This window comes from Leuciscus leuciscus, assembly GCF_965113295.1.
Source record: "Leuciscus leuciscus genome assembly, chromosome: 19".
In the NCBI taxonomy this organism is placed as follows: domain Eukaryota; kingdom Metazoa; phylum Chordata; class Actinopteri; order Cypriniformes; family Leuciscidae; genus Leuciscus; species Leuciscus leuciscus.
Genome location: NC_138743.1, coordinates 21,865,218 through 21,891,941, shown reverse-complemented (window position 1 = coordinate 21,891,941; position 26,724 = coordinate 21,865,218). Strand labels below are relative to the sequence as shown.

The 26,724-nt window shown below is 37.3% G+C and overlaps 2 protein-coding genes and 1 long non-coding RNA gene across 6 annotated transcripts; 1 reads left to right on the top strand and 2 right to left on the bottom strand.

The window, feature by feature from the left end:
• Positions 1-16,260, top strand: zyg11 (zyg-11 family member, cell cycle regulator). 4 transcript variants are annotated; one of them, XM_082146805.1, is made up of 16 exons: positions 1-387; positions 1,604-1,769; positions 2,549-3,063; positions 6,039-6,284; positions 6,362-6,502; positions 6,591-6,767; positions 8,310-8,374; positions 9,287-9,407; positions 10,449-10,499; positions 10,600-10,761; positions 10,867-10,914; positions 12,052-12,249; positions 12,340-12,392; positions 13,453-13,550; positions 13,639-13,821; positions 14,476-16,260. In XM_082146805.1, exons 1-16 carry the CDS (start codon positions 364-366, stop codon positions 14,490-14,492), a joined length of 2,265 nt encoding a protein of 754 aa, XP_082002931.1. In that variant the 5' UTR covers positions 1-363; the 3' UTR covers positions 14,493-16,260. The 4 variants fall into 4 exon arrangements, with proteins under 4 accessions (XP_082002931.1, XP_082002932.1, XP_082002933.1 ...); XM_082146806.1 differs by having other exon boundaries at positions 15-387; positions 13,642-13,821; XM_082146807.1 differs by having other exon boundaries at positions 16-387; positions 9,287-9,386.
• On the bottom strand, positions 11,033-12,045 carry LOC309481858. The gene is made up of 2 exons (XR_014200124.1): positions 11,349-12,045; positions 11,033-11,298 (listed from the first exon to the last, which is right to left on the bottom strand). It is a non-coding gene; the product is annotated as an uncharacterized lncRNA (long non-coding RNA).
• Positions 16,259-26,475, bottom strand: echdc2 (enoyl CoA hydratase domain containing 2). The gene is made up of 9 exons (XM_082146899.1): positions 25,923-26,475; positions 23,164-23,231; positions 22,544-22,631; positions 22,383-22,469; positions 20,856-20,948; positions 20,609-20,665; positions 19,536-19,723; positions 17,180-17,278; positions 16,259-17,081 (listed from the first exon to the last, which is right to left on the bottom strand). The coding sequence occupies exons 1-9, from the start codon at positions 26,134-26,136 to the stop codon at positions 17,004-17,006; spliced, it is 972 nt and encodes a 323-aa protein (XP_082003025.1). The 5' UTR covers positions 26,137-26,475; the 3' UTR covers positions 16,259-17,003.
• Positions 26,476-26,724: the final 249 nt, after the last annotated feature.

Below are 26,724 nucleotides of genomic sequence, written 5' to 3'. Positions count from 1 at the left end.
CTCTGACGCAGATCCGTTTCCCGTGTGACGAGCTTGTTTACTTGTCAAGACGTCGCTGCCGTTTCCTCCCGATATAAAACCCCGTCAAAATGCCTGACAGCACGTAATGATCTGACTGTCCACCAGAACACATCCGTCTCCTAGAGAGCAATGCAAACGAGCAACACATGCTACAGTCGATTTATAGCGGCCCGTGCACTTTAAAATACCAACAAATAGGATCAGCAAATGTTTGAAGACAGATGTTTGGAGGCTAGCAGGCTAAGAAGCTAAAGAGCATTTAAATCGGATTGTGTTTGATCTACACCTCAACCCACTTGCCATTATCCGCACAAGAGGCTGTTTCTGGCATTTGAGGCCGTCATGATCCATCTTTTGGACACCGTGGTAAGACTTTAACTTACATGTCACACTACTTTATGTAGCAAGCGTGTGCAGTTCAACAGATGATTCATAATCATACTAAAGTACTGTAGGTCATGCTGGGGTTTTTTTCCAACTGAGGTTTGTAGTATCATGTTGGTGGTCATAAATGTTGTAATAGGGATGATTGACTGTCAAAGACATGCATATACATGGAGGTTGATGTTTTCTTAGTTCTTTAGTGGGCTGATCAAATTGTAGGTGTCAAAAATGTATAGGTTCAAACCCTTCAAGAGGTGGTGATCCATGATCTAGAACCATTGAGGAAAACACTAACATTCTCCCTATATAGTGTACTAGGGGTCCATTTGTAGACTAGTTCAGGGCTTTTCGATTCTTAGATGCCACAGACCACCAAATATGATCTTCCTCATTCAAGGGATGTCTGTACTAAAATTTTAAAGGCATCTAAATATTTTCGTTTACAAAGACCCAATTTATACTGACTAAACGGAATGTAATATATAGGTTATCAATTTAAAATATTATTTTGAAACTAATTAGTATCTATTAAGTTACACTAAGTTTGTTTTCTACTCACTATAGAAGTGTACTGTTAAATGTATTTGATTTGATTTCTTTTTTTGTTTACATATTTATTTGAGCTTAATTTGTATTCTCTGTTAATCCAATTTTGTATTGATTTTAAACCAATTTTTATTTTATGCATTTACTTATTTATTTTAAAGGGTTAGTTCACCCAAAAATGAAAATTTGTCATTTATTACTTACCTTCATGTCATTCCGAACCCGTAAGACTTTCGTTCATCTTCGGAACACAAATGATATTTTTGCTGAAATCTGAGAGCTTTCTATCTCTCCATGAGATAGATTGGAGAGTTGCTACGCAAATGTCAAAGTGACGCTTCAAAAAGTTCATAAAGAGATGGTAAATTTGATCCATATGAATTGAGCGGTTTAGTCCAAATTTTCTGAAGAGACACAATTGCTATATATGATGAACAGATTGAATTTAGAATTTAGCACTCCCTGACTCCCTGAATCCATGGGCAAGTTCTATTATTCAGTAAAGAGTTTGTCTATCCACCGCCACTGACAGTAAAAACGCCCACCTTCCCTTGTTTCTTGTTTTCATTCTGACACATGAAGGGTTTATTTCATCACCAGTACATCTAGCACCATAGCTCTGACTCAGTTCTGAGTCATTTTGTTGTTGTAGGACGAGGCGTCCCCGCCGTCTCTGACCGATCTGTGCATGACTCTGGTGAGCTCCAGGCTGGAGCTCTTCTGTGAGATGCGTGATGACGGCTCTCTCTCCTTCCGTGAGCCGCTGGTCTTCCCGCAGGAGCTGGCCGACCAACTGCTCTGCAAGATGGCCACTGAGGGTGAGTACGAGCCATCGTCTGTGTCGAGGAATGTTTGACTAATTAAAAATGACACTCCTGTAGAACACAAAATGCATAATTATTGTTTCATGTAGGCTAGTATTTTAAAAGGATAGTTCACCCCCAAAAAACAAAAAAAATCTGTCATTATTTACTCGCCCTCAAGTTGTTCTAAACCTGTATGAGTTTATTTCTTCTGCTGAACACAAAAAAGATATTTTGAAGAATGTGGGTAACCAAAAGTTGATGGACCCCATTGACTTCTATAGTATTTTTTTTTCGGTCTCCCTTTATATTAAGTGGCTGTAAGTACTATGTACTTACTTTGAAATTAATAATTTGATACAATGGACTTATTGTGTACATGCATGTTTTTACATTGTACTTATATTTAAAAAAAATACCTGCATGTAATTACAGCTGTAATTAATTTATGTAATAACATTTGTAATTACACTGTTGAGTTGACCCTTCCCTTACACCTTAACCCACCCTTAAACCTACCCATACCACCACACCTGTCCCTAACCTTACCCGTGTCACACCTCAATAGCAGTAAAAGTGTTTTACAATACAACATGAACACAATATAGTACTTAAAGCCACTTAATATAAAGTGGGACCTTTTTTTCTATACTATGGAAGTCACTGGGGACCAGCTTGTCCCGTCCCGCACTGTTGCGTCCCACGGATCTCTAAAACAGGCCTCCTCACAGTGAGTGTAATCAAATGAATGGATCTTAAAGTCGAAACACTGAACATGATGGATTCTCTTCCAGGCCTGTTGAACGACAGTACGGTGGGAATCTTCCGGAGCTGCCAGCAGTTCCGCTTGCGTCACGCCTGCATCCGCACCGCTCGAATCTCCGCCGAGGCCTTCCACCGGGCCCTCTGCCCCCACCGCCTCGTGGAGCTGGACGCATCACGGGTCAACGCCGACCTCACCATTGCCGACATCCTTCGAGGTCTCTCGTCCAACAAAACCCTGCAGGAGGGCCTGCAGCGGCTCGTCCTGAACGGCCTGACCATGTCTTCTCTTGAGGAGCCTACCCGTCGCTGTTTCAGCGCCATGCAGGGGTTGCGCGCGCTCAGCGTGTCCAACGTCGACTTTTACGACTCTGGCTTGGTGGACGTGTGCGCGCTGCCCCGCCTGGAGAGTTTGGATATCTCCAACACCTCGGTGACGAACCTGACCCCGCTTCTGGGGTTGAGGAGCAGGCTACGCTACCTCACCATGCACCAGCTCAAGAGGCTGGAGATGACCACCGCTCAGCTGCTAGCTGTGCTCAGTCAGGTCAGCTATCCATGTGTTAGAACTTGTAATGTTGAGGTCAATGAGGGCATTTTTGTCGCTTTCTAGAAACAAAGGCATGTGTAATTTTTAATGTCTCTAAAATGTTATGTCGTGTAACCATAAAATAAAGAATAAGGGAGGTTTTGGGGAGTCGCACCACATGACATTTTACAACCGGAACTAACCGTGCTTTGTCATAAAAAAGTCCAATTTGATATTTTAAGAGACTTATTGACCTTGACACATAGTCATGAAGGTTTGTAGGGTTTAGGGTGACTCAAAATTAGAAAAAAAACTGACATTGCGATATATATATTTTTTCTGCAGTATATTGCAATATGGAAATGCAACAGGGAAGTTTCACCAGATGTCTTAAATGGCTCAATTTGGAAATAATTAGTCATAGTAGAACGATTGAGGTCATCTTGTAGGGGAGTGCTTATGAATAGACAAAAAAAAAAAAAAAAAATTTGAGTGCAAACCATCCTTTTAGGGCTGAAGAATTTTGGAAAAACTTGGGTTTACTCAAACAAGAACCAACTCTTTCAGGAACCTGAAAGTCAACAGTTTACTGACCCTTTTTGACCCATTCAATATGACTGTGTACATATTAGTTATTTATATTATTATTAATAATATTGTGATTATTACTTGGTAAAAGTATTAAACAAAATAAGACAAATCTAATACTATTTTACTTAAAAATTGTATTTAATAAAACATTTATTTTATAGTACAACTTTAAAAGGACTATACTAATAGTTACATCTCAATTCATCTTCAATTAATTATGTAATTAATAAGCAATGAAGTAGATTTGTTTAAATATTTTAAGAAATAATGATAAAAAGATTATGCCAAACCTCATAATAACATCTTTTAAGAATTTTATTATTGTTTTTCTATATTATTATTATATCAGAACAGTTGTATCACCCAGACTTTTTTGTCATCATGCTGCAAAAGATTATTAAAAAAATTAATTGCTCAGAAATTGAAAACATGCTCATCATAGAAATGGTTAATATTAAAGAAATTAATATTAAAGTCATCATAGGGGTGAATTGTATTTAAGATGTCCTTTTTGAGCAGAGGTCTGAACCTAAATGGTTGTAATTCATGACATGAATGTTTCGCAATACAGAACTAAGGTTGGTCTTAACAGTCAGCAGATTATTGCTGAAGTAGCACTTCAAAATGAAAGTAAAAATGTTGTAGAAGTTTGTTAACTGTAAAGCAAATGTACTTTGTACTTTGTATTTTGTACAAAATGTATTACCAAATAATTGGGATTCTAAAATTGCTAGAAAATCAAAGCCTTATCAGAAAAAGGTAGCCTACTAAAATGTTTTAAAGTACCATTTCCATGGTAATGCAATGTCCAATTTCACAATAATTTACACAGGATGAATTGAGTGTTTTGGTTTCTAAATGATACCTAATTTATGATGATTACTAAAATAGTGGTGCAGGGATGACATCAAAACCCGGAAGACTTATTCTCCACTGGTTCCCTTGAGATTTGAGGGATATCGTATACCCATAATGGGTTTTGATTATGGGTTTTGATATGGATGAGCAGTTTAAGAAAACGTCCAAGTACCGTCAAGTTATGGTTACCACAGACCTTATTTTACTCATAAACAAAAAAAAAAACATAAAAACACAGGAAAATCCTTAAAGGAGCCAGTGCCAGTAATTAGAGCATGTTTACACGACAATAATGATTTCCTCTGCGGTTTTTGTGTATAGACGACAACGTTGTCAAAAGGATCCCCATTCACACAGATCCATGAAAACGACTAAAAACGCTGTATTATTCTTCCAGGCCAGTAGTTGGCGATGTCACCTTGTAAAGAGAAACTGCACTCCTATAGACTGAACACGTAATACGCACGTGCATGACGTCACCGTTTTCACAACTTTTCGTTTTTGTAGTTTACATGGAGACGATAACAGTATCGTTTTTACAAACTTTGACTTTGAAACCCATTTTCAAAAATGTGTGTTTTCAGGCCCCCAAAACACCGTTGTCGTGTAAATGAACGGCCAAAAAGTTTTTAGTTGAAAACTGTATCATGTAAATGGCCCCTCAGTCTACCGGGATTCGACGTCATCCCTGCAGCACGCTATACGTGATGGGGACACCAAGTGCACCAAGTGTCCTGCTACAGCGCCAGACAGTTAACATAATGTATTTTTGAATATATGAACATACAAAAACATTATCATCATCACGCTAATTTGTTGACTAATTTGTAGCCAAGAGGTCCTTTGTTTTGCTTCTGTGTGATAATATGATTGTATATTAGGGCTGCACGATAAATCGCAATTTACATGAAATCGCACTTAAACCGATTTGACTTATCGTGATTTTGAAATTGCAAATGCTGCGATTAATTTTTATGCTCAGCTTGTCATTGATGTACGGCTCTGTAAACGCTGCTCCATCTGAAAGCACTGTGAGTTTGAGTCACTTATAACGTGCATTTGAAAAAGCAACACGCGTCAAACATCTTTCCAAACATGAGAAGCGTTTATGAACCTCTTGTCCAACAAAAGACAACATTTAATAACATGCTTTTACTCCAAACTCACTTCATAACGACCGTTGAGCTCATCCTTCTGTGAGATGATGTGGCTTCTTACACAGAATAAGGCAGTCGTGTGTTTATAAGTCATGTGTAATCAATCAAAGTGTTTCAATCTTCTGTTTATTCAGCTACAGTGATAGTATGATGCCCACAGGGATTTCCTGGAATGATGCGGCAGGGCATATTTGGCGTGTGTGTGTGTGTGTGAGACGCTCTCTGGCGTTCAGATGGAGCAGCGTTTACTACCGATCAGCCGTGCTGCACTGACAAGCTGCGCAGAAAATAATCGCAGCCTTTGCCAAATCGCGTGCGGTTTTAGTGCGATTAATCGTGCAGCCCTATTGTATATGTCTAAAGCACATTATTTTTGTGTTTCTCCAGCTGGAGGGTTTACAGCACCTTGATATCTCCGATGATAAGCAGTTCACATCAGACGTGGCGCGCCAGCTGCTGGAGACTCCTGGCATCTTGCCTCAGCTGGTGTCTCTGGACGTGTCTGGCCGCAAGCAGGTGACCGATACAGCGGTCAAGGCTTTCGTGGAGGCGAGACCGGGCATGACCTTTGTTGGTCTGCTGGCCACCGATGCTGGATTCTCTGACTTCCTGTCTGGAGAGGGGAGCTTAAAGGTAGGTGCTCGCACGCCACAGCAGGATCATTTCAAATGGAGGTCATAAGTGTTGTAAGTGTTTTTCTGTTTCTGCAGGTGACTGGCGAAGCCAATGAGACCCAAATCTGTGAGGCGTTGAGAAGGTACAGTGAGAGGGAGGGCTTTGTTAGAGAGGCTCTCTTCCACCTCTTCAGCCTCACTCATGCCATCGAGAAACCACGACCTGACATCCTGAAGGTACGCACTCATCGAGACCGCGAGATGAATCAAAGTTCACTGCATTTTTCCGTATCAACCCTCACGTCTCTTCTCGGCCCTTCTGCAGTTGGTCGCATTGGGGATGAAGAATCATCCGGCCACATTGAATGTGCAGCTGGCAGCCAGTGCCTGTGTGTTCAACCTCACCAAACAGGAACTGGCCTTTGGAATCCCCGTGCGGCTCCTGGGGAACGTCACACAGCTGCTACTCGAAGCCATGAAGACCTTCCCCAACCACCAACAGGTGTGTATGTATCTGACACCTGACAGCCTGTTCTAGAAATCTTATAACGGAGAACAGGTTGGAGAGATTCTGTATGGAGGAATGGTCTCTGATCTCTTGTCAGGTGTTCTCCAAACTCATCAGGCATTATAGGAGAAAACTCAGAGCTGTTATCTTGGAAAAAAGAGGTTGCAAAAAGTATTTAATAAAGGGGGCAAACAATTGTTCCCAACGTGTTTTGGAGAAAAACATTTATTTCATAATGTGATTTTATTTTATTTTTTTTTTTACTTTCAATTATTTTACTTCAATGAAAGGTTCGATTTTTGCACATTTTTAAAATAAAATATCCAAAGGATTAAAAATGCAGATTTTTTTTTTTTACAGCCATATTTGATCATATTTACCAAGGGGGCAAACACTTTTTCACACCACTGTATACCATATATATATATATATATATATATATAGTAACACTTTATAATAATACAATACTTCTACAGCATTTACTAATATTAGTTAATCTCATTATTTACTAATACATTTTTAAGACCAAATATTGTATCTGTTAAAATGAGTTAATGGAGTGTGAACTAGCATGATAATGAACATTTTTATTTACTAACAGTATCAAGGGTTATTAAATCTTGTAAAAATATATGGTTCATCATTAGTTCATGTTAGTTATTGGATTAACTATTGTTAACAAATGAGACCTTGTATAGCTATATTTATATTTTTGTTTAAAAAAAATGTAATTAGAGTTTTAAATTGGTTCATTGAAAGTATAGTTTGAACTGACCAACGTAAACCAGTTTTGTTCAACTAAAACTATTAAAAATCCTTTTCGCCAACTGAAATAAAGCTGACATAAAAGTATACTGTATAAATATGAGACGAAAAACTTAAATTAAAAATAAATGAAAATTAGAAATGTAAGAAAATTACTAAAAATAAAATAAATTAAAGCTATATTGAATAATTTAAAAAAACTGATAAAAATGACAACAAAATTACTTAAACTAAAATAAAAATAAGAACTGAAAATCTAAAGATGAAAGCTTATTCAAAATACTACTTAATACTATAATAGTATATAAATAATACTAAAATAACATTGACTCAAACACAGTTTTTACGAATGAAGTATAAATCCATCTAATGACGGTCTTCAGAAAAATTAAATGGATAATTTAAAAGCGAATTAAAATAACTGATATTCACAGTGTAATTTTTATATCACAATTAAAATATATTGCTAATGATTTTGCCTATTCAAAATGTATTGTATGGCCCTATTTGGTACAGTGGATTTATAAATTAGATTGAATGATATGATGAATGTATAATGCGGTCACTTGCATGATTGTCAACACTTCTACAGGAAGTATCTTTTCAACAAGGCGATTCTGAGAACATCATTTAAATTTGTACGTGATCGTTCAGTTCCCCATGATGATAAAACATACCTTTTTGAGAATAAGGAAAAGACATAGAGAGGGCTTTTCATGTGTCAATTCTGATTTCCCCTTTAACAGCAGTTCTGTTTTTGTTTGTGTACAGCTGCAGAAGAACTGCCTGCTGTCTCTCTGCAGTGATCGAATCTTGCAGGAGGTTCCCTTCAACAGGTAAATGCGTGTGATCAACAAGTATACTTTCACACATTTCATTAACCCTTTAGAAAGCCGTATGGTTGCTCGGAGAATTGAGTTAAAATTGATATCTCAATATGGCTCGGTAAACTATACAGCACGGATGAATTACAGTTGTATTGTGACATTTTCTACACCAAAATAGAATAATCACTCTCTTGAGTTTTTGTCTTGTTGCTGATAATGCTGTGGTAATATGAAAACACACTGAAGTAACACTGAAGTAACACTGAAGTAACACTGAAGTAACACTGAAGTAACACTGAAGTAACACTTTGAAGTAATTTCAAAATGATGTCTTAATATCTGATTTGCATGACCGGTGTCGTCACTCAGTCTTTTGCTGGGTTTGATTGTTGCTTTTTTAAATGACCGTTCGTAGCTTTGAGGTCAGTTAGATTTTTAAATGTTTTTGAAAGAAGGCTGCATTTATTTTCCATAGAAGAAAAATGCAATTTTAAATAATTGTTTTCTATTTGAATCTATTTTAAAATGTAATTTATTCCTGTGATGGTAAAGCTGTATTTTCAGCATCATTACTCCAGTCTTCAGTGTCACATGATCCTTCAGAAATATTTCTAATATGATGATTTGATGCTCAAGAAACAATTTATTATTTATGTTGATTATTATCAAAATATCATATTTTTGTGGAAACTTTTTATTTTATTTGTTCTTTGACCAATTTTTTACTAGCACTTTTGATTAATCCAACAGTTCTGTTAATATAACAAGTCAACAATTTAAATGCACCTTCTCATTCTCAGGACTGATACTAAAAGTTTTTTGAGGTTACCAGATACATACTTTCAGTCAAGTGTGTCCAAACTGGTAGTGTGTTGTCTTGTTGACATATTCAGTTGGTCATTTTTGATATTTGTTTTTCAGGTTTGAAGCTGCCAAGCTGGTGATGCAGTGGCTGTGTAACCACGAGGATCAGAACATGCAGAGGATGGCCGTAGCTATTATCTCCATCCTCGCTGCCAAGGTGAGCAGCTCCAGTCTGCGGGTGAGAACCGGTTTAACCGTAGAGAGGAAACGTGACCTGGGAGGCTCCCAGAAAACATTCAGAACATTCTGTCACAATGATGCATCGTGGAATGCAATATGACGGACGCGAGACGTGCAGATTGTGTCTGTCACGTCAAAATGCTTACGTCTTGTCTGCGTAGGTCAGAAGAGTTTATCTAAGCTGTCATGGAATGTTTTTGTTTGTTTGTTTTTTAAAGTAAAAGTTTTGTTAATGTTTGTTAACCGAAAACCGGCTGTGAAAATTTTTTTTTTTTTTTTTTTTTAAATGACGACGTTGAAACCTGTTTCTGTTTTTACTGTTGTTACCTGTTTCACATGCAGAGAGATTAGCCAATCAAGGGTCCATTTACATATAGAAGTCTTAAAGGTACAGTAGCAAATATCAAGTAGTTTGTCTGAATACAAAATAGCTGCGTCACTCACAGAACACAATCACGTGCAATTAGAACGCATCCGATGTTTAATATACATTGTGGAGAGGGATTTGGGGAGATTTTACCCTGTGAAATGGATCAGAAATAAAACAAGCAACCAGACATTTTGATTTTGATTGCTTGTTTGTGTATGCTTAGAAATGCTGATTTACCGGGGAAAAAAACAGCCTTTCCACTGTCTCGTATTTCGTTGCACAGACCTTTCAAACTGGTCTCGAAGCAGCCGATACCTTCCACTTATTCACCATGGTAAAATGAATGAATAATGAATGTAGGTTTTCTAGGACTAATCAATGGAAATAATGACTGACATGACATTATTATTCATAACTGCCCAACCGTCATAGGTTACTCATCCTCATGTTGTTCCAAACCCGTAAGACTTTTGTTCATCTTCGGAACACAAATGAAGATATTTTTGACAAAATCTGAGGGCTTTCTGTCCCTCCATTGACAGCTACCACTTCATTACCAATTCCTCTTGTGTCCACGCAGCTCCTGTACTACTCTCTATTGGAAATGAAGGATTTTGTTTGAATGTCTTCCTTAACTTGACTCTTTGTTTGTGTGTGTTTCTTAAATAGCTGTCCACTGAGCAAACTGCACAGTTGGGAGCCGAGCTTTTTATCGTAAAGGTATGGGAGTTTTTCCCCCGAGATTTAACAGTTAGCACTTGTAACACCTGAACAGGAAGAATAGTGTATACTTATCTCTCACACACTCTTCACATCATAGCAACTCCTGCACATTGTGCGGCAGAAGACGTGTCAGGGTACCGTCGACGCCACGTTGAAGTTCACACTCAGCGCTCTGTGGAACCTCACGGATGAATCTCCTACCACCTGCAGACACTTCATAGAGAACCAGGGACTAGAGCTCTTCATCAAAGTACTCGAGGTAAACACTTTTCAAACCTTTTTATAAAAATTTTGGAAGAACATAACTGTAGTTTGTAACCTTGATCGGAAGTTCTAATTTTCAAAATGTCTGGGTTTTTTTCAGTCCTTTCCATCAGAGTCATCCATTCAACAGAAGGTGTTGGGTTTACTGGTAAGAAACAATGTATAAAGTTGGGTTCATATTGAAAAAATAATAATAATAATGTTATTGAATATAATATGTAAATTGTATACTCATACACTACTGTTCAAAAGTTTGGGGTCAGTAAGATGTTTAAGAAATAATTTTTTTATTCAGCAAAGAGGCATTGAATTGATCAAAATTGACAGTAAAATCATTGGTACAAATTTATGGTACATCTACATTTCAAATCGATTAATCTGTATGTGTGTGTGTGTGTATATATGTATATGTGTGCATATATATGTATATGTATGTGTGTATATATACAAACTTTTATGTTAGATAGGATTAATTTCAAAATAAGCTGTTCTTTTGACATTTCTATTTAAAGAATACTGAAAAAATGTATACCTGTTTCCACAAAGGCTACACAACAATTAGGCTGCACAACAGTTTTCAACATTGAAAATAATACAAAATGTTTTGTTTTTTTAACACCAAATCATCATATTAGAATGATTTATGAATGATCATGTGACTCTGATGCTGAAAATTCAACTTTTATCACAGAAATAAATTACATTTTAAATAGATTCAAATAAATCATTTAAATGATTGATTTCACAATATTAATGGTCAAATATATGCAGTCTTGTTGAGCATAAGAGACTTCTCAAAAAAAAAAAAAAAAAAAAAAAACTAGGTATGCACGATATATCGGCCACCATATCGGCTAACGGTTAAATATACAGAATTATTGGTATCGGCCAAAATTTTCATATCGGTGCATCCCAAAAAACAAAACAAAAACATTTAAAATCCCTAACTTGAACAATAGTGTGTTTATGTATATTTTAAGAAGCATTTAAAACATATCAAAAATAAGATTTTTTTTGTATCAACGCTTTAATAATTCTAAAGAGGGAAATACATATTCCAGTGCTGTGGATTGAGGCGAGTGATTCTGGAGCTGTGGGCAGCACTGATAAAACGCCTTCTCGTGTCAAAGCACTGCTGAGGGATTATGCTAATAGTTTCCCTTAGTTAGAAAGTATAATGAGGCTTTAATTTTGCATTCAGTGGTATTTTTGTAGCTGAGTTCCCCTGTGCTATTGTACTTATATCTTGTCTAGTTCTGAATGTTTTGTGTGCTCGTGTATTCAGAATAATATCGCTGAAGTGGGGGAGTTGCACGGTGAGCTGATGGTTCAAAGTTTTCTGGATCATATCTGCTCTCTGCTGCACAGTCCAGAGGTGGAGGTCAGTTATTTCGCGGCAGGCATCTTGGCCCACCTCACCTCACGGGGCGAGAAGGTGTGGACCCTCGACATGTCGCTCAGGAACACACTGCTGGAGCAGCTGGTGCGTGCTTGTGCAAATAGAAGTCAAAAGTGCTTGGGTATTACACCAGAGGCCTGAGTAAATGGCTTAATAATCATGTGTCTCTCGCAGCATTCGGCGATTCTGAAGTGGCCAACGCCAGAGTGTGAGATGGTAGCGTACAGGTGAGAAATAACACCACAATAAAATATTCTTTACTGAATGTGAACCATGGACAGTATCAAGTACCAGACCCAAGACCAGACCTGACAAACTCTGATGTTTTTATGTGTGCCTATGAACATGTGATATGGAAAACGCAGTTTAATTGAAGAAATTATTATAGAAATATATCACAATTGTGCAGTGCAATGTATTTCTCAAAGAAATAATAGCAATAATAATATTATAGTTTATTAACTCTCTTTCCCCGCCAATGACACAATTTTCCATCATTTATGAGAATGCTTATCCACCATTGACAGAATTTTACAGCTTTCTTTTGAGACATTGCATGTTCAGATATTCATACAAAAAAATATTCTGGGGGCCAAAATATATTTGTGAAAATGATCAATAATGCTGATGGCTGGCAACTTAAAATAAATGTAAAAAAGCTGGTGGGGAAAGAGTTATACATAGTATAATAAAATATTATACATGATATGAATGATTATTATTAATTATTATTTTTATTGTTGTTTAAATATTTAATTAATATTGTTTTATTTTTTTCCCCCCAAGGAAAAAAAATTTATTGGCACTTAATTGTCAAATTATTGTATGATAATTCATATTTATTTATTCTAAAAGTAATAAACTGAAACATTATTGACAGTACTAGTTGTATTGAGTATTATTATTTATATACTATTATAGTAATATTATTATTTGATTATATTTATTAATATTTTTTATTATTTTTATGTTTAGGTTTAATTTTTCTTTTAGTTTTAGTAATTTTTCTGGGGGTTTTCTACCTTTTTTTTCTTCTTTTTTTTAGCTTTAATTTATTTTTATTTCAGTTTTTTTTTTTACATTATTTCCATTCAACTCTTTTTTTTATCTAATATTTATATTTTATTTCAGCTTTATTTCAATTAATGAAAACAACTTTTAATAGATTTAGTTAACAATAACAACACTGGTGTCACGTCTGGGATCTTTACCTAGTGCCCTTTATGCACTATAAAGATTGATTTCTAGTATTATAATGAGATGACGTGTCTGGTGTGTCTTTTTCAGATCGTTCAACCCTTTCTTCCCTTTACTGGAGTGCTTCCAGACCCCAGGAGTTCAGCTCTGGGCCGCATGGGCCATGCAGCACGTCTGCAGCAAAAATGGTGAGATCAGCACCCTAGACCCAACGCTTCTGAGCCCAGAGACATTTTGTGTTGTTCATTTTATTTTCCCATTCTGCCCTGGTGGAAGCAGCGGGGCGGTACTGCAGCATGTTACTGGAGGAGGGAGGACTGCGGCAACTAGAGGCCGTGATGTCACATCCCAAAACCCACGGCGATGTGCTGCGATTGGCTGAAAGCATCCTAGATAGTTTACATCGCCACAGAGCACGCACAGGATACGCAGGCCCGGCAAAAATACACACACATACAGGTACGTGTCCACAGACAAACGAAAGGGCTTTTTGAAAGGCAGAACTGTTCCTTTTAAATTTGAAGGGATAGTTCACCCAAAAATGAAAATTCTGTCAATCAATTACGACTTCCATTCATCTTCGAAACACAGATGAAGATTTAAGAAATTCGGAGAGATTTCTGTCCCTCCATTGAAAGTCTGTTAACCCAAAACTCTGGCGCTTCATAAAGAGATCATAAAAAATAAATCCATATGAATCAAGCTTTTAATCCAAATATCCTGAAGAGAACCGCTCACTTTATATGACGAACAGATTGAATTCAAGCTTTTATCGCATATAAATCTTGATAAGCGAACATAGAGCACTTTGAAACAGAAGCTCAATCGTACTTGCTTGACGTGCAAGAACAAACCTCATTGGCTCATGCTTGAGCTTCCGTTTACAAAATTCACTGTTCAATGTTTATATGTGTATAAAAGCCCAAATGAAGTCTGTTCGTCATATAAAGCGATCGGTGGGTGTGACCGAAATCTCTCAAATTTAATGAAAAAAAGTAGATGATGACAGTGTTTTTCATTTTTGGGGGTAACTTTCAAAAACGTATTTTCAAAAGCTTGAGTGTTCAGTTTTATATCTGACATGTTTTTATTCTAAATTTCTCTGTTTTCCAGAGAAAAACATTCCATGACACGGTTATTTTTGGTCAGTGGTCTCTGGATCGGACGCTGCAAAAGGTTTTTTTTGTACGTGTATGTTCACTCGTGCCCATCCGTATGACAACGATACTCTGCTGTTCTTTCTGCAAAGAGGAACGTGTGGATAAGTTACTTTGCATATGTTTGCACACGACCGAATCCGTTATTTATTTGAAATAAGTCTCTGTGGTCTGATGATGTTTATTTAGACAGGCAGCAGCTCAGAGAGTGTGTGTGTTTGTTAAACATGATTATGGATGTGAGCGTTTATATATAAATATATATATGTGTGTGTGTGTGTGCGCACGCGCATGTCCACGTCTACTAAGAGCATGTGCATCAGAAAGCTACATTTGCATATTCAGATTTGGATGAAACTCCATAGGAAATTTCATTTATGTGACCGATTTCTGTCCTATTCGGCATTAAATGCAATATACTCGGATACAGTTGGGTTACGTGGAAATACATGAACATATTTAATAAGTTTGAACTGTTTGGTAAAATTCAGTGTGGAATGTTAAAATTGCGCGTGTGATCTGTGAGATAACCGCTTGTCAATGCATGAGAGCTTTAGGGATGAAATCTATTTTTATACACAGTATATCAACTGTGGCAGATTGCAATGTTTAGGATGGTTCGTTTGTCGTATTGCACGCAAAGTATTACGATTTAGATTCGAGTTTGTTTTAAAAATGGTACAAAATGGACTGGACACCTAAGCCGGAGATCCCTCAACAACCCGGAGCTCTTCAGAAGCCGAAATGATCAACGGAACGGGCGGAGATGAATAAAATCAAAGCTTTTGCCTTCAGACTCGCTTTATTGCATGGATCTGTTGAGGCAAAGCAGGAACTTGTCAATAAATGGATTGCTGCCTCGTAAACCATTTGGAGAAATCAAGCAACGGACTGTGACGGCAGACATAAAAAAAAAACGGACACAGATAAATGACACCTTGTTAAAAAAATAAAATATAAAAAGGCAAGAGGAAGACCATAGGGAATATTTGTTCTGATCGTGGTAACTTTGGAGCACCCGGGATTTGCCAAGTCATTGGATTTGCCTTCTTGCTAAAAAAACATATTAAGTTTGATTTAATTTAACACAGATTAAGATTTTAAACAGCAGGTTCAACTTGTCCTGTTTGAAATTGCATTTAAAAAAGATACTCCGTTTTGTTCCAATGAACTAAAGAAGCTTTTTTTTTTGTATATAAATGTTTCATTTCCCTGGATGTGTATCCTTGTTTTTCGCAGCATGGATTTGGTTTTCTATTCGTAACTGGGCCATGAATAATGATGAGATGCTCCAACAAATATGCTTTGTTCCAGAAAATCTTGTTGTGTCATGCAGCTGTTCTTGCAAATAGCATGCAATATAAGTCCTTGTTATAATTTGGACTGAAAAAAAAATCTTTTTGTTGAGTGTTTGGCAACTTTGGCCAGGTTTATACAACTGAAATTCATCACACTGCCTGTTTTTAGATAAAGTTTCGGCACTAACAATTATTGAGGTTAAATTGAATCTGCCGCTGTGTAAATGGACCAAATGACCTCTGGGTTCACTGAACTCTTCAGACCGAGCGTGGAGAATCTCATCATGTATGTGGATTTTGGTTCTGTGCTGTTCTACAGTTATCTTCCTCACGCAGTGTGGATTGAGCAGCAAAACCAGAGGAAGCTACGGTGTCATACTGCCGCTCGGATTCCTGTTTATGCAAAATTATGTTTGGGGAATAAAGAATGTAAAACCCCTGTTGCTTTGATCTGCTGTCCATCTTTATTGACACGTTCATGTTAAAGAATTTCTCAACTTAAAGCATTCAAATAAATATTACAATTTGAATATCCTAGCTCCAAAATTACAAACTATTATATTTTTTTAGGGATGCACAACATATTGGTATTTGCCGATATATGTTAGTTTTTAATGTTATCGTTATCGGCCCGATAAGAAAATGTGGCCGATATATTAAAGCCGATAAATAATGGATTATTTCCTTCAGCTGAGACACTTTAGATGCCATGATGGTTTTGAATTGCTTGAAATATGATTGAAATGACCTCAAAAAGGAAAATACAGTTAAGTGCAACATGTGCTGTCATATAGGCTACATAACATTAATGACAATATATCTGTGTGCTTGGGACATTTTGTTTTTTGTGATCAGGCTCTCAAAAATTCTTTAAAAAAAATTTGGGGATTTAGATTTATCAGCCAATATATCGGTTATCAGATATAAAGAATTATCAGGTATAGGCCAAAATCTTCATATCGGTGCATCCCTAATTTTCTTTAATGTTTACTTTTTATTAGTATTTTCTCAATCTTAGCAACTCCAAAATATCCTCCATCCAATATCCCCCAAAAAATTAAGAGCATGACAAAGTTTTTACATTTTTTGGTAGTTATTTTTAAGCATTGTGATTTCAAAGGAATTTGAAACCCAACACTTTGTAGCACTGAATGTTCAATATGTTTGAACTGTACTGTTAAAACTTTCACTCTCCAGTGTACCTTGGCAGCCTCTTCTCTATAAACGCAGCCATGCCCTCTTGTCTGTCCTTTGTAGGAATGAGCTGAGAGAGTGAAAAACATTCAGTCAAACCATGCACAAAAGCCACAACAAAGCCAAATTGTACAGATTTGATTCATATGGTTTATGTATAACACTCACCCTGGCGTAACACATTCCCTCAATAGCCATTCCTGAAGAGATATCCACCTCAGAGCCTCGATTCATCGCCAATTTAGCCATTCGCACTGCAATCGGGGCCTGGAGAAGGAGGAAAGCGTAACAAGAAAAGAACTGTTACAGTTTTATTTTATTTTTTCTTAAAAAAATGTTTGAGGCCAGTGAGATAAAATGTTCCCCCCCCAAGAGGTTTATTTTGCTCACCAAGGCTGCGTAAAGCAAAAACAGTAATATTGTAAAACATGATTATAATTTTCTATTTTAAAATGTAATTTATTCCTGTGATGGTAAAGCTGAATTGTCAGCATCATTACTCCATTCTTCAGAAATCATTCTAATTTGATGTTTAGGAAACATTTCTTATTATAATGTAAAAAAAACAATTGTGCTGCTTAATATTTGTGTGTAAACCACGATACCTTTTTTTAAGGATTATTTTATGATTAGAAAGTTCAAAAGAAAAGCAAGTATTTGAAATAGAACTAATTTATATGAATGTAAAAGTATTTGCTGTCACTTTCGATCAATTTATTGCATCCTTGCTGAATAAAAGGATCAATTTCTTTCAAAATAAATCTTACTGAGTTTGTTTGTCAACAATACAGGCCTCTGTTTATTATCTATCAGTGCAACTGTATCGGTTTATGACACGGTCACATAATCACGATGACACAGTTAAGTCAGGTGGACAGAAGTGCTGCTGACAGAAGTTATTGTGGCACGACATGTCAGAATGCCGTTCTCACACTGACCTAAATAGGCCAACTTCATTTTAATCTAATTTAACGGCTTGTCAATCACTGGGAAAACCAGAAAAGCAGGATGTTCTCCAGGTCACACCTCACGAGAGAGTTTAGTACAGTACAGTAGATTCCAGTTCCACAACTCCAAATGCTGAGTCACGTAATGACGATGATATGACCGATATTTGAAAGTTCTCTCCAAAGGCAACATGTAACAAGATCAAGCACTGGATCACGCACATGTCTTTTGTAATTACATTGTTTATGGAGTTAATTGTGTGCTCTGGATACTAGGGAAGATTGTAATGGCACATTTGAGCCAGGTCTGTCTTTCTTGAGGCCATACATATATTCATGGCTGGCGTGTCGTCTTGAGTCATGATGGGAGACTGTCTCCGTGACAGAACAGTGTCACATGATGCAAATGGGATTAAATCACAAGTACACCCAGTGAAATGCCTGTGGCTAGAGCTGTACTAGTATGAGAACAATTTCAAGAACACAGAAACAAACAAACATAAACATACATTTATATGAGCAACACACAGTGGAAAAACCCGGCAAAATTAGGCACACACACATTCACATGGTCCAATTCACAAGTACTTCCACACCAAACTCATCCAACCATGTCTTTACGGACCTTGGGACCTTTATGACTGTGCAGAGTCATTCTGGAATAGAAAAGGGCCTTTCCCAAACTGTTTCACAAAGTTGGAAGAATAGCACTGTTCAAAATGTCTTGGTATGCTGAAGAATTTTAGCGAGAGGCTTAGCCCAACCCTTGAAAAACAGCCTCACACCATTATCCCTCCTCCACCAAACTTTACAGTTGGCACAATGCATTTAGGCAGGTAACGTTCTCCAGGCATCCGCCAAAACCAGTCTCACCCATTAGACTGCTAAACAGAGAAGCGTCCAGTGGCGACGTTCCTTACACCACTCCATCCTATGCTTAGCATTATACGTGGTGATGTGAGGCTTGCATGCAGCTGCTCGGCCATGGAAACCCATTGCATGAAGCTCCCGCCGCACAGTTTGCTGTTCACAAACGCTTCCACTTTCCAATAATGTCACTTACAGTTGACCGTGGAAAATCTAGCAAGGATGAAATTTCACAACTGTACCAATGTACAATGCTTGAATTCACTGAGCTTTTCAGAATTTCACAAATGTTTATAAATGCACACTGCATGGCTAGGTGATTGATTTTATACACCTGTGGCAATTGATTGAAACGCCTGAATTCTTTAATACTTTTGTCAATATAGTGTGTATATAAATTGTGTAATTTGTCATTTCTTGATTGCTATGCAGTGTTTCATGCATAGGGTACATTTTCCTGTCTATATTTATGTACAGTTCCGTAAGATGGGGTGCAACACCCTTTGAACTAAGCATATACACTCCTGAAGATCTGAGATGGCAGAGTACCTTGTGAAGTCCACTTCACAGGACACTATCAGAGTGTAACACATAGTGTTGGAGTGTGCTCACAACAGAAGAGAGTATAATTCAGCGAGACAGTAGCAGAGGCGAGAAAGTGTCTCAGACTGAGAGAAAAAGTAAATAATGGAAATGTCCTACAGGCTCACCTGAGGCAGGATCTCTCGTGCAAGACTAAGAGCCTCTTTGTGGGCCGCGTCTCTCGTCTGGTTCTGTGGCACGGAGCGGTTGACCAGCCCCAACTCTGCAGCCTGTTCACCCCCGACACGGCGTCCTGTGAAAATCAGCTCCTTTGCCATGGCAAAGCCCACCGTCCGGGGCAACCTTTGACTGCCTCCTGATAAACACAGAGAAATGATGATTTACTTATGGCGGCTTTAAAAAGTAATCAGATACATCATCACTTCTCTCATTTTACTTAAATACATATGCCACAACATTTGGTTCTTTGTCTTATTTTTATTTCAATTCACCGAAGCTCAAAATTGATCATTATGTTAGAAAATAATTCTAGCAAATGTAAAAAAAAAAAAAAACATAATTTGGAGTAAATTTGTTCCAGGCTGTTTTTTTCTTCTTCTTCCCCCCCAGAAAATCAGAAATCTCACTTCAGTAGCACTTACATACATGTATCTACTGTACATTCTAAAGGTTTTTACAGAGGGGTTGGTTCACTTGCCTGATTTGATACAATTTATTCCAAAAAATGTATACAAACATGGTAATTTGTAATCTGGCAGTATTTGCTGATTTAGTGTTAAAACGTTTAACTTTAATATGTCAACAAAATGAAATAACGTTCATACTTCTGTTCTGGAAATTAATGCAAATTATTACATATTTAACTAGATATTAGATATTTCTCATTTGCATATTCAGACACAACATTTCAGAAAACTTGTAATCTACTGCAATTGTAATCTTCTTAATGTAATTAATCATCTGGGGAAGTATGGTGATATCTATTAGTTAAAATTTTACCCAAATCAACTGGTGTGCCTTAAGTTATAATGTTGAAATTTGTTTCAAGTATAATCCAACACAGAGATTGTATAAGGTTCTTAAAAACTTTTGCAAGGCACTGCTGTTTCACGCTCCAATTGCGTCGTTCTTTATGTTAACTTCCTGTTTATCCGTCTCTTTTCTATAATGGGACTGCCATCTAGCTGTCTGTTTGTCTTATTATTTCAGGTCGCTCTATCTATTAATTTATTTTTCTCACCAGCCCCTGGGAGTAATCCTCTCGTAGTTTCAATCAGGCCCATCTGCGCAGAATGTGCTGCAAAACACACACACAATCACAGACAAAGGTCAGTTGAAGGACCCAGCCTTCTCATGCCGTGACCGACGAAATTCCCCGGTCCGTGACGTGCCAAACAGAATGACTACAAATCACGCAACCCCACACCTGCACCATCAGCAGCTGTGATACCTGTCGTGATCTACCCTCAGAAGGTCAAGCCGCTCACCTGCAGTGCGAAGGTCACACGCCAGAGCCAATTCCAAACCGCCCCCGAGAGCAAAGCCGTCCACCGCCGCAATGGTTGGCATGGGCAGCGCAGCTGGCACATAATGGACACACACACACCAATCAGACAGGTCATAGATCACATTAATGAGAGAAGCTTTCAAACAGCTGGACCTCTCTTGAAACACTCGACTGAATTTGTCAAGTGCAGACCGACTGATAGAGAGGGGACACAATGAAAATCTGGGATTCAAAAGGAAACCTGAAAATAACACGAAGTTACCATTTGAAAATATTCAAACAAAAATCGACCATATAGTTCAATTGGGAACAAATGGTTTTAGTTACTATTCATACTGTTCAAAAGTTTGGAGATGGTAAGAGTTTTTGGAAGTCTCTCTGTAAGGATGCAGTAATAATATCATTTAAAATGTTCTGTTTTAATACATTTTAAAATGTAATTTATTCCCATGATCAAAGCAGAATTTTCAGCATCATTACTCCAGTCTTCAGTGTCACATGATCCTTCAGAAATCATTCTAATATGATTTGATGCTCAAGAAACATTTATTATTATTATTATCAATGTTGAAAACACTTCATATTTTTGTAGAAACTGTGATACATTTTCAAAAGAAAAGAACAGCATTTATCTGAAATAGAAATCATTTGTTTTAACGTACAGTAAATGTCTTTACTGTCACTTTAAAAAAAACTCTAACTGACCCCCCATATTTCTTATAAATTAGGAAATATGTTTCATTTCGTTAAATCTTGAGCTTGACAAATGCTGTCAACAAACAATACATGTAAAAATTGAGAAAATGGTTTAAGCAATATTTGTCTTCCTGTCATGCTTTAGAAAGAATCAAAATGATGTCACTTCCTGGGTGACGCAATTTTATGCACAAAATGCGAATTTTATTTGTAATAAGAGAAAATCCTGCAGTCACTGGAATTGCAATTGCATGCAATTGTGGTACACAGACGAATATATTTTTTATTTTTTAAATTAGTCGATATTTAAAATAATTTTTTTACTAAAACAAAACTGAAGAAAATGCTTCAAAATATCAAATACAGAAATTCAGAAAAACATGTTAATTTTTTTAAATCGTTTTACTCAAACTGTTATGCTAATAAAAGTTTGTTTTCAGTTTTTTTTTTTATTAGAAGCATTTCACCCCACTGTATACACACTCATTTTCTTTATTTTTGATTAAACATGTAGAAAATTATATAGAGAAGGTTCTTTATTGCTTATAAAAACAGCTGCATTTCCCAAAAATGTTATTTGCATGAGTTTGCAAAAGCTGAGGGCATTGAGGGAAAATTAGCTTTCTGTGAGTTTATTATATCCAATCACTCTCACCTCCTCCAGCCATAATCATATTTGCAGCTGGGAAACATTACCTTTTCAGTGCAGCACTATCAGAATTCAGAGTTCTGTATCATTATACTACTGCACTTTATGTGGAGGATTAGTCATTTTGCAATATTCATGAGAATCATTATCTTAATGTCTCACCAATGTCACTCATTAGTGAGCGCAGGCCATGTACAAACAGCTCTGCCTCAGGATTACTCATCTGGGCTCTCTCTTTAAGATCTGCTCCTGTTAACACACAAAAAGACTAATTATGGCATATGCAAATATCTGAATACTGATACAGTATTCCTTACACAAACCTGCACAAAAGACTCCGGGTATCAAACTCCTAAAGATCACCACACAAACTGCTGCGTCATGATGTATCGATGACACCAGCTCTCTCATCTACACAGAAAATGACAGATATTGATGCATATAGACAGAGAAAGATACAACTCAAGATATTGATTTGAGGCAGAAATCTGGGAGAAATATGCCCTTTTTATTTTTCTCTTTTTTCTGAGGCCTGACACACTTTTGCCAGACATTCTTATGAAAAACTGATGAAAAAGAGTTCTTATTCTACTTTGTGGAAACAGACAAAAGAAAATGAACAGAAATGGAACATCCACAAATCAAGTGAAGTTAATATTTAAAAACCATAACAGCGATTGGTTGCATCTTGAAGTTATATCATACATTCTTTGTCATTTATTTATTTATTTACATCACAAAAGGTCATAAAAAGAATGATGTCTTGTAATATGTGTGGTGGAAATTTAAAGCACCAGTAAAATGATTGAGCTATATCATCATATGGGTCAAATTACAACAAAATAGCATTTTTACACATATTAAAACCATACATTTATTAAGAAGTTTGATGCTGAAGGACAGGGGGTTTTCTGCACAAACAAACACACGATGGCCGACTCACCTGACTCACAAACACGCGACCCAGAGAGTTCCGCGCTCTCTCACGACACATCAGCACTTCCACTATACCTAACCAGACAAGAGACAAAGAGAAATTAACGGTTTCGGTTAATTAACCTACGGTTGCGGTTCTCAACGGGTGGGTGGCAGATCTGTTCCAATCACAGACCACACAAAAAAATTATGCCAAATATAAAAAGTAAGTTACTGCACTCAAGGCATGACAGGGGCTAAAGTCTTTACAAGGGATGTGACGACACATTAAACATTCTTGTAATAGTTTGTTTATGCTGTAAAGGTTTGGTCACATTAGCACATTTTCTGTGAAATTTCTGCAAACTTTTGCTGGCAATACAGATCCATTGTCTATTGTTAATATTGTTGTGATGTATGAAGCACAGCTCACACAGAAGTCAATTTCAAACCAACCAGCTTTCTGTTGGTTAACGCGTGACAAGCTTTAACTTGTTGTGAAATCTGCATTGGGAAATATTTCACCCTGATGTGAAATTCCCAATCGTGTGGATTCCTGTTGAAATGATTGAATTTTTGCCCACAAAAACTTGCCGAACAACACTAAATCTGACCACATCTTTATTGTGCTTGGCACTGACTGTAAATCCTATATTCATTGCCTTATTTCTAACATAAAAACTCTCTGATAGTTTAGCATGGTTATGGATATGACAATGTTAATGTATTTGGTCTTGACGGAATAGATCTGCTACACTGCTGCTGCTGGAGTTTTTTTGTTGTTGTTTTTTTGTCTACTGAAACTTCTCGGAAAAATATTTTGTAGTGTTTCGTCAGCAGAACAATCAAAACACGCATGAAATAACAGTAATAACACTGAAGAGATGTATGTCCATCCCTCACAGCCTCAATTTCATTCCTGTTAAAAAATCAAAGATGGCGCTGATGTGAATAAGGTCTATAGAATGCATGAAATTACCCAAAGCATATCAATAGGAGGATCTTTTGTGACGTCATTGTTTATGTTTGTCGCGTTGCATCATGGGAATCGTGTGGCAGGAAACACCGCTAGATACCTGTAATTTGATTGTTTTGCACGTTTGGAGGAGGATTTAGAGAAGAGGATGGTTCACTCTTGCTGTGTGGTCGAGTACGGCTCGTTGGGGGCCTGATATAAAGTTTTTTTTCGAATTCCCTCCGAAAAGGATCGCGAAAAACGAAAGAAATGGTTGCGTGCAATTAGGCGATTGAACCTGGACGCTCCGAAGAAAGCCTGGATTCCTGCAGCTAACGTTACTGATCGAGTTTGTGAGGCTCATTTTGTTCATGGTAGGCCTAAGTCTTAGTGACTATGTATTTATAGAAGATTGAATAAAAAAAAGAATAAAACTGAGTCAAATCAACCGAGTCATATGTTTTCGCGTTCAGATTCAGGTGTCCCAAACCGCGATCCACAGCACCCAGACTATGTTCCTCACATCAAAATGGGCTATTCTGGATCGCAAAACTTAAAAGCAAAAGAAAAGGCTGTTCTAACCGCTGCTTTTAGCACGATCACTGCTTTCTGTTTGGCAGAAAAGATCGGCCCAACTTTTTGAAAAAACAAAATAATCATAGGCCTCCAGACTTTTGAAAGCCTTTAATCTTTCATGAGTGAAGGGTCCAGGGGTTTCTATTAAATAAGAATAAATGTCTCCCCAGCAGATTGGTGGCCAAGACACGGGCAAGTCGGACCAACGTTTTTTGTCATCCCAGATCTCATATGGGCTTTGAATAACTTCGATTTTGTCACCAATACAAATTTTGAGCTTCTCTCCAAACCTCCTCCGGTCTTCAGATGTTAAAGTGCTTATATATTGTGGATTTCGCCCGCTAACTCTCTTGAAAGTGCTCGTCGCGTCTTTACTGCCCGCAATACTGTTTGTTTTGTTGCCACACAACCACTCGCGCATGCGTACAAAGATGTCAACAAAGATCCTCCTATACAAGTGGAGCTGGGGAGGTGGAGGGTTTCTGAAAGCGCACTGCAAACTGCTATGGAAAACACTGACAGAGTATTTGAATGTTGAGCAGTGAGTTCACTGGCTGCTATTGTATCATAAACCAATCAGCTGTGCCATGTAGAAAAATATATGATTGCTAGCAGAATGAGTTAAAGACCAATCAGCCAGTGCCATCTTGAGTTTCATGATCATGACAGAACTTTGTATTTCATATATATTCATATTTATACACTTTAATGGTTAATATTAGGTAGAATGTTGTTTACTTTCACACAACAAAACATTATTTATATGCTGGATCTTTAGGCTACTCCAAGCAACAACAAAAAAAAAAAGTTTAACCACTGAACTACAAGATATTAAAAGATCCAAGAGTAATATTATTTTTCTGTTTTCACTTTAAATCTCCAAACTAAACTACCCTTCATAGTTCCTTACAATACAGGCTACATGTTGAACTAAGGAATAATAACGGACGGAAGGTAACGTTAAAGCACACCAGTGTCAATGAATATGCAACTTATTATGCACTGCATTTCAATAAAGACTTGACATAATTTCCTGAAGACTAAAATTAAATAAACAACATAAGTCACTTTCGTTTTCAGTTTTGCTAAGTATAATACGCCTATTAGATGTAGACAGGTGTGTGTGTGTGTGTGTGTGTGTGTGTGTGTGTGTGTGTGTGTGTGTGTGTGTGTGTGTGTGTGTGTGTGTTTGTTTTGTTTACAGGACGCGTCTGCAAGCGTACAGCAATATTATTTAGTTGACTTGATGCACCTACCGTTGTCTTCACCATCCAGCCAATGCAGCCGGACTTCACTACGATCAGAAACTGGCCCATCAGAGCACCACGAGCGGGACTGAGTAAAACTAACCCTCGGGGAAAGTCGCCTAATCGGCCCTGCAAACAAACAGCGCGCTGCCATCATCACCTGCACTCTGGGCTGGATGAGAAACATCCCAGTCCTCATGGCAACTCTGCGCACTACACTCATGATAAATGTAAGGTCTTTTCGTAGATAGTATTGTAACAGCGACCTTGTTTGCCCCAAACCAGAATTGAAACCGTATAACCCGGAATTAAACCGGAGCTGTTGCTGTTAATAATAAGCCGTGTGGGAGATTCATGCTTTGCGAAACGCCATATCAACACTGTCAAGTTTGCATATGTATTTTTCTACTTCACTTCCTCAAACAAACTGTCAACCTTCTTCACCTCGATGCTTACAGAGAGACTCACTTTGCAGGAACACAGCCTAATGTGTTTAATATGTGTATATATTAATGTTCGAGTTTATTTACACATTTTAAAATCTCCTAGTAACGCGAAAATTGAAACGACTTGACTGACGTAGACACCCAGATCACCAATCAAATACATTGTTTACGCAATCGACGCGTCCCTTAGCGTAATATGATATTAGTGTACAACACTCTGTAAAGAACCATCAACAGAGGGCGATAATGTGATATGATGGTAAGGTTGATAACTACAGCAGACGTCTACTGATGAAATGAAGAACAATGAAAGTACCCAGAGGCAAAGTATTCATAGATTGTGACAGATGTCCTGATAAAATGAA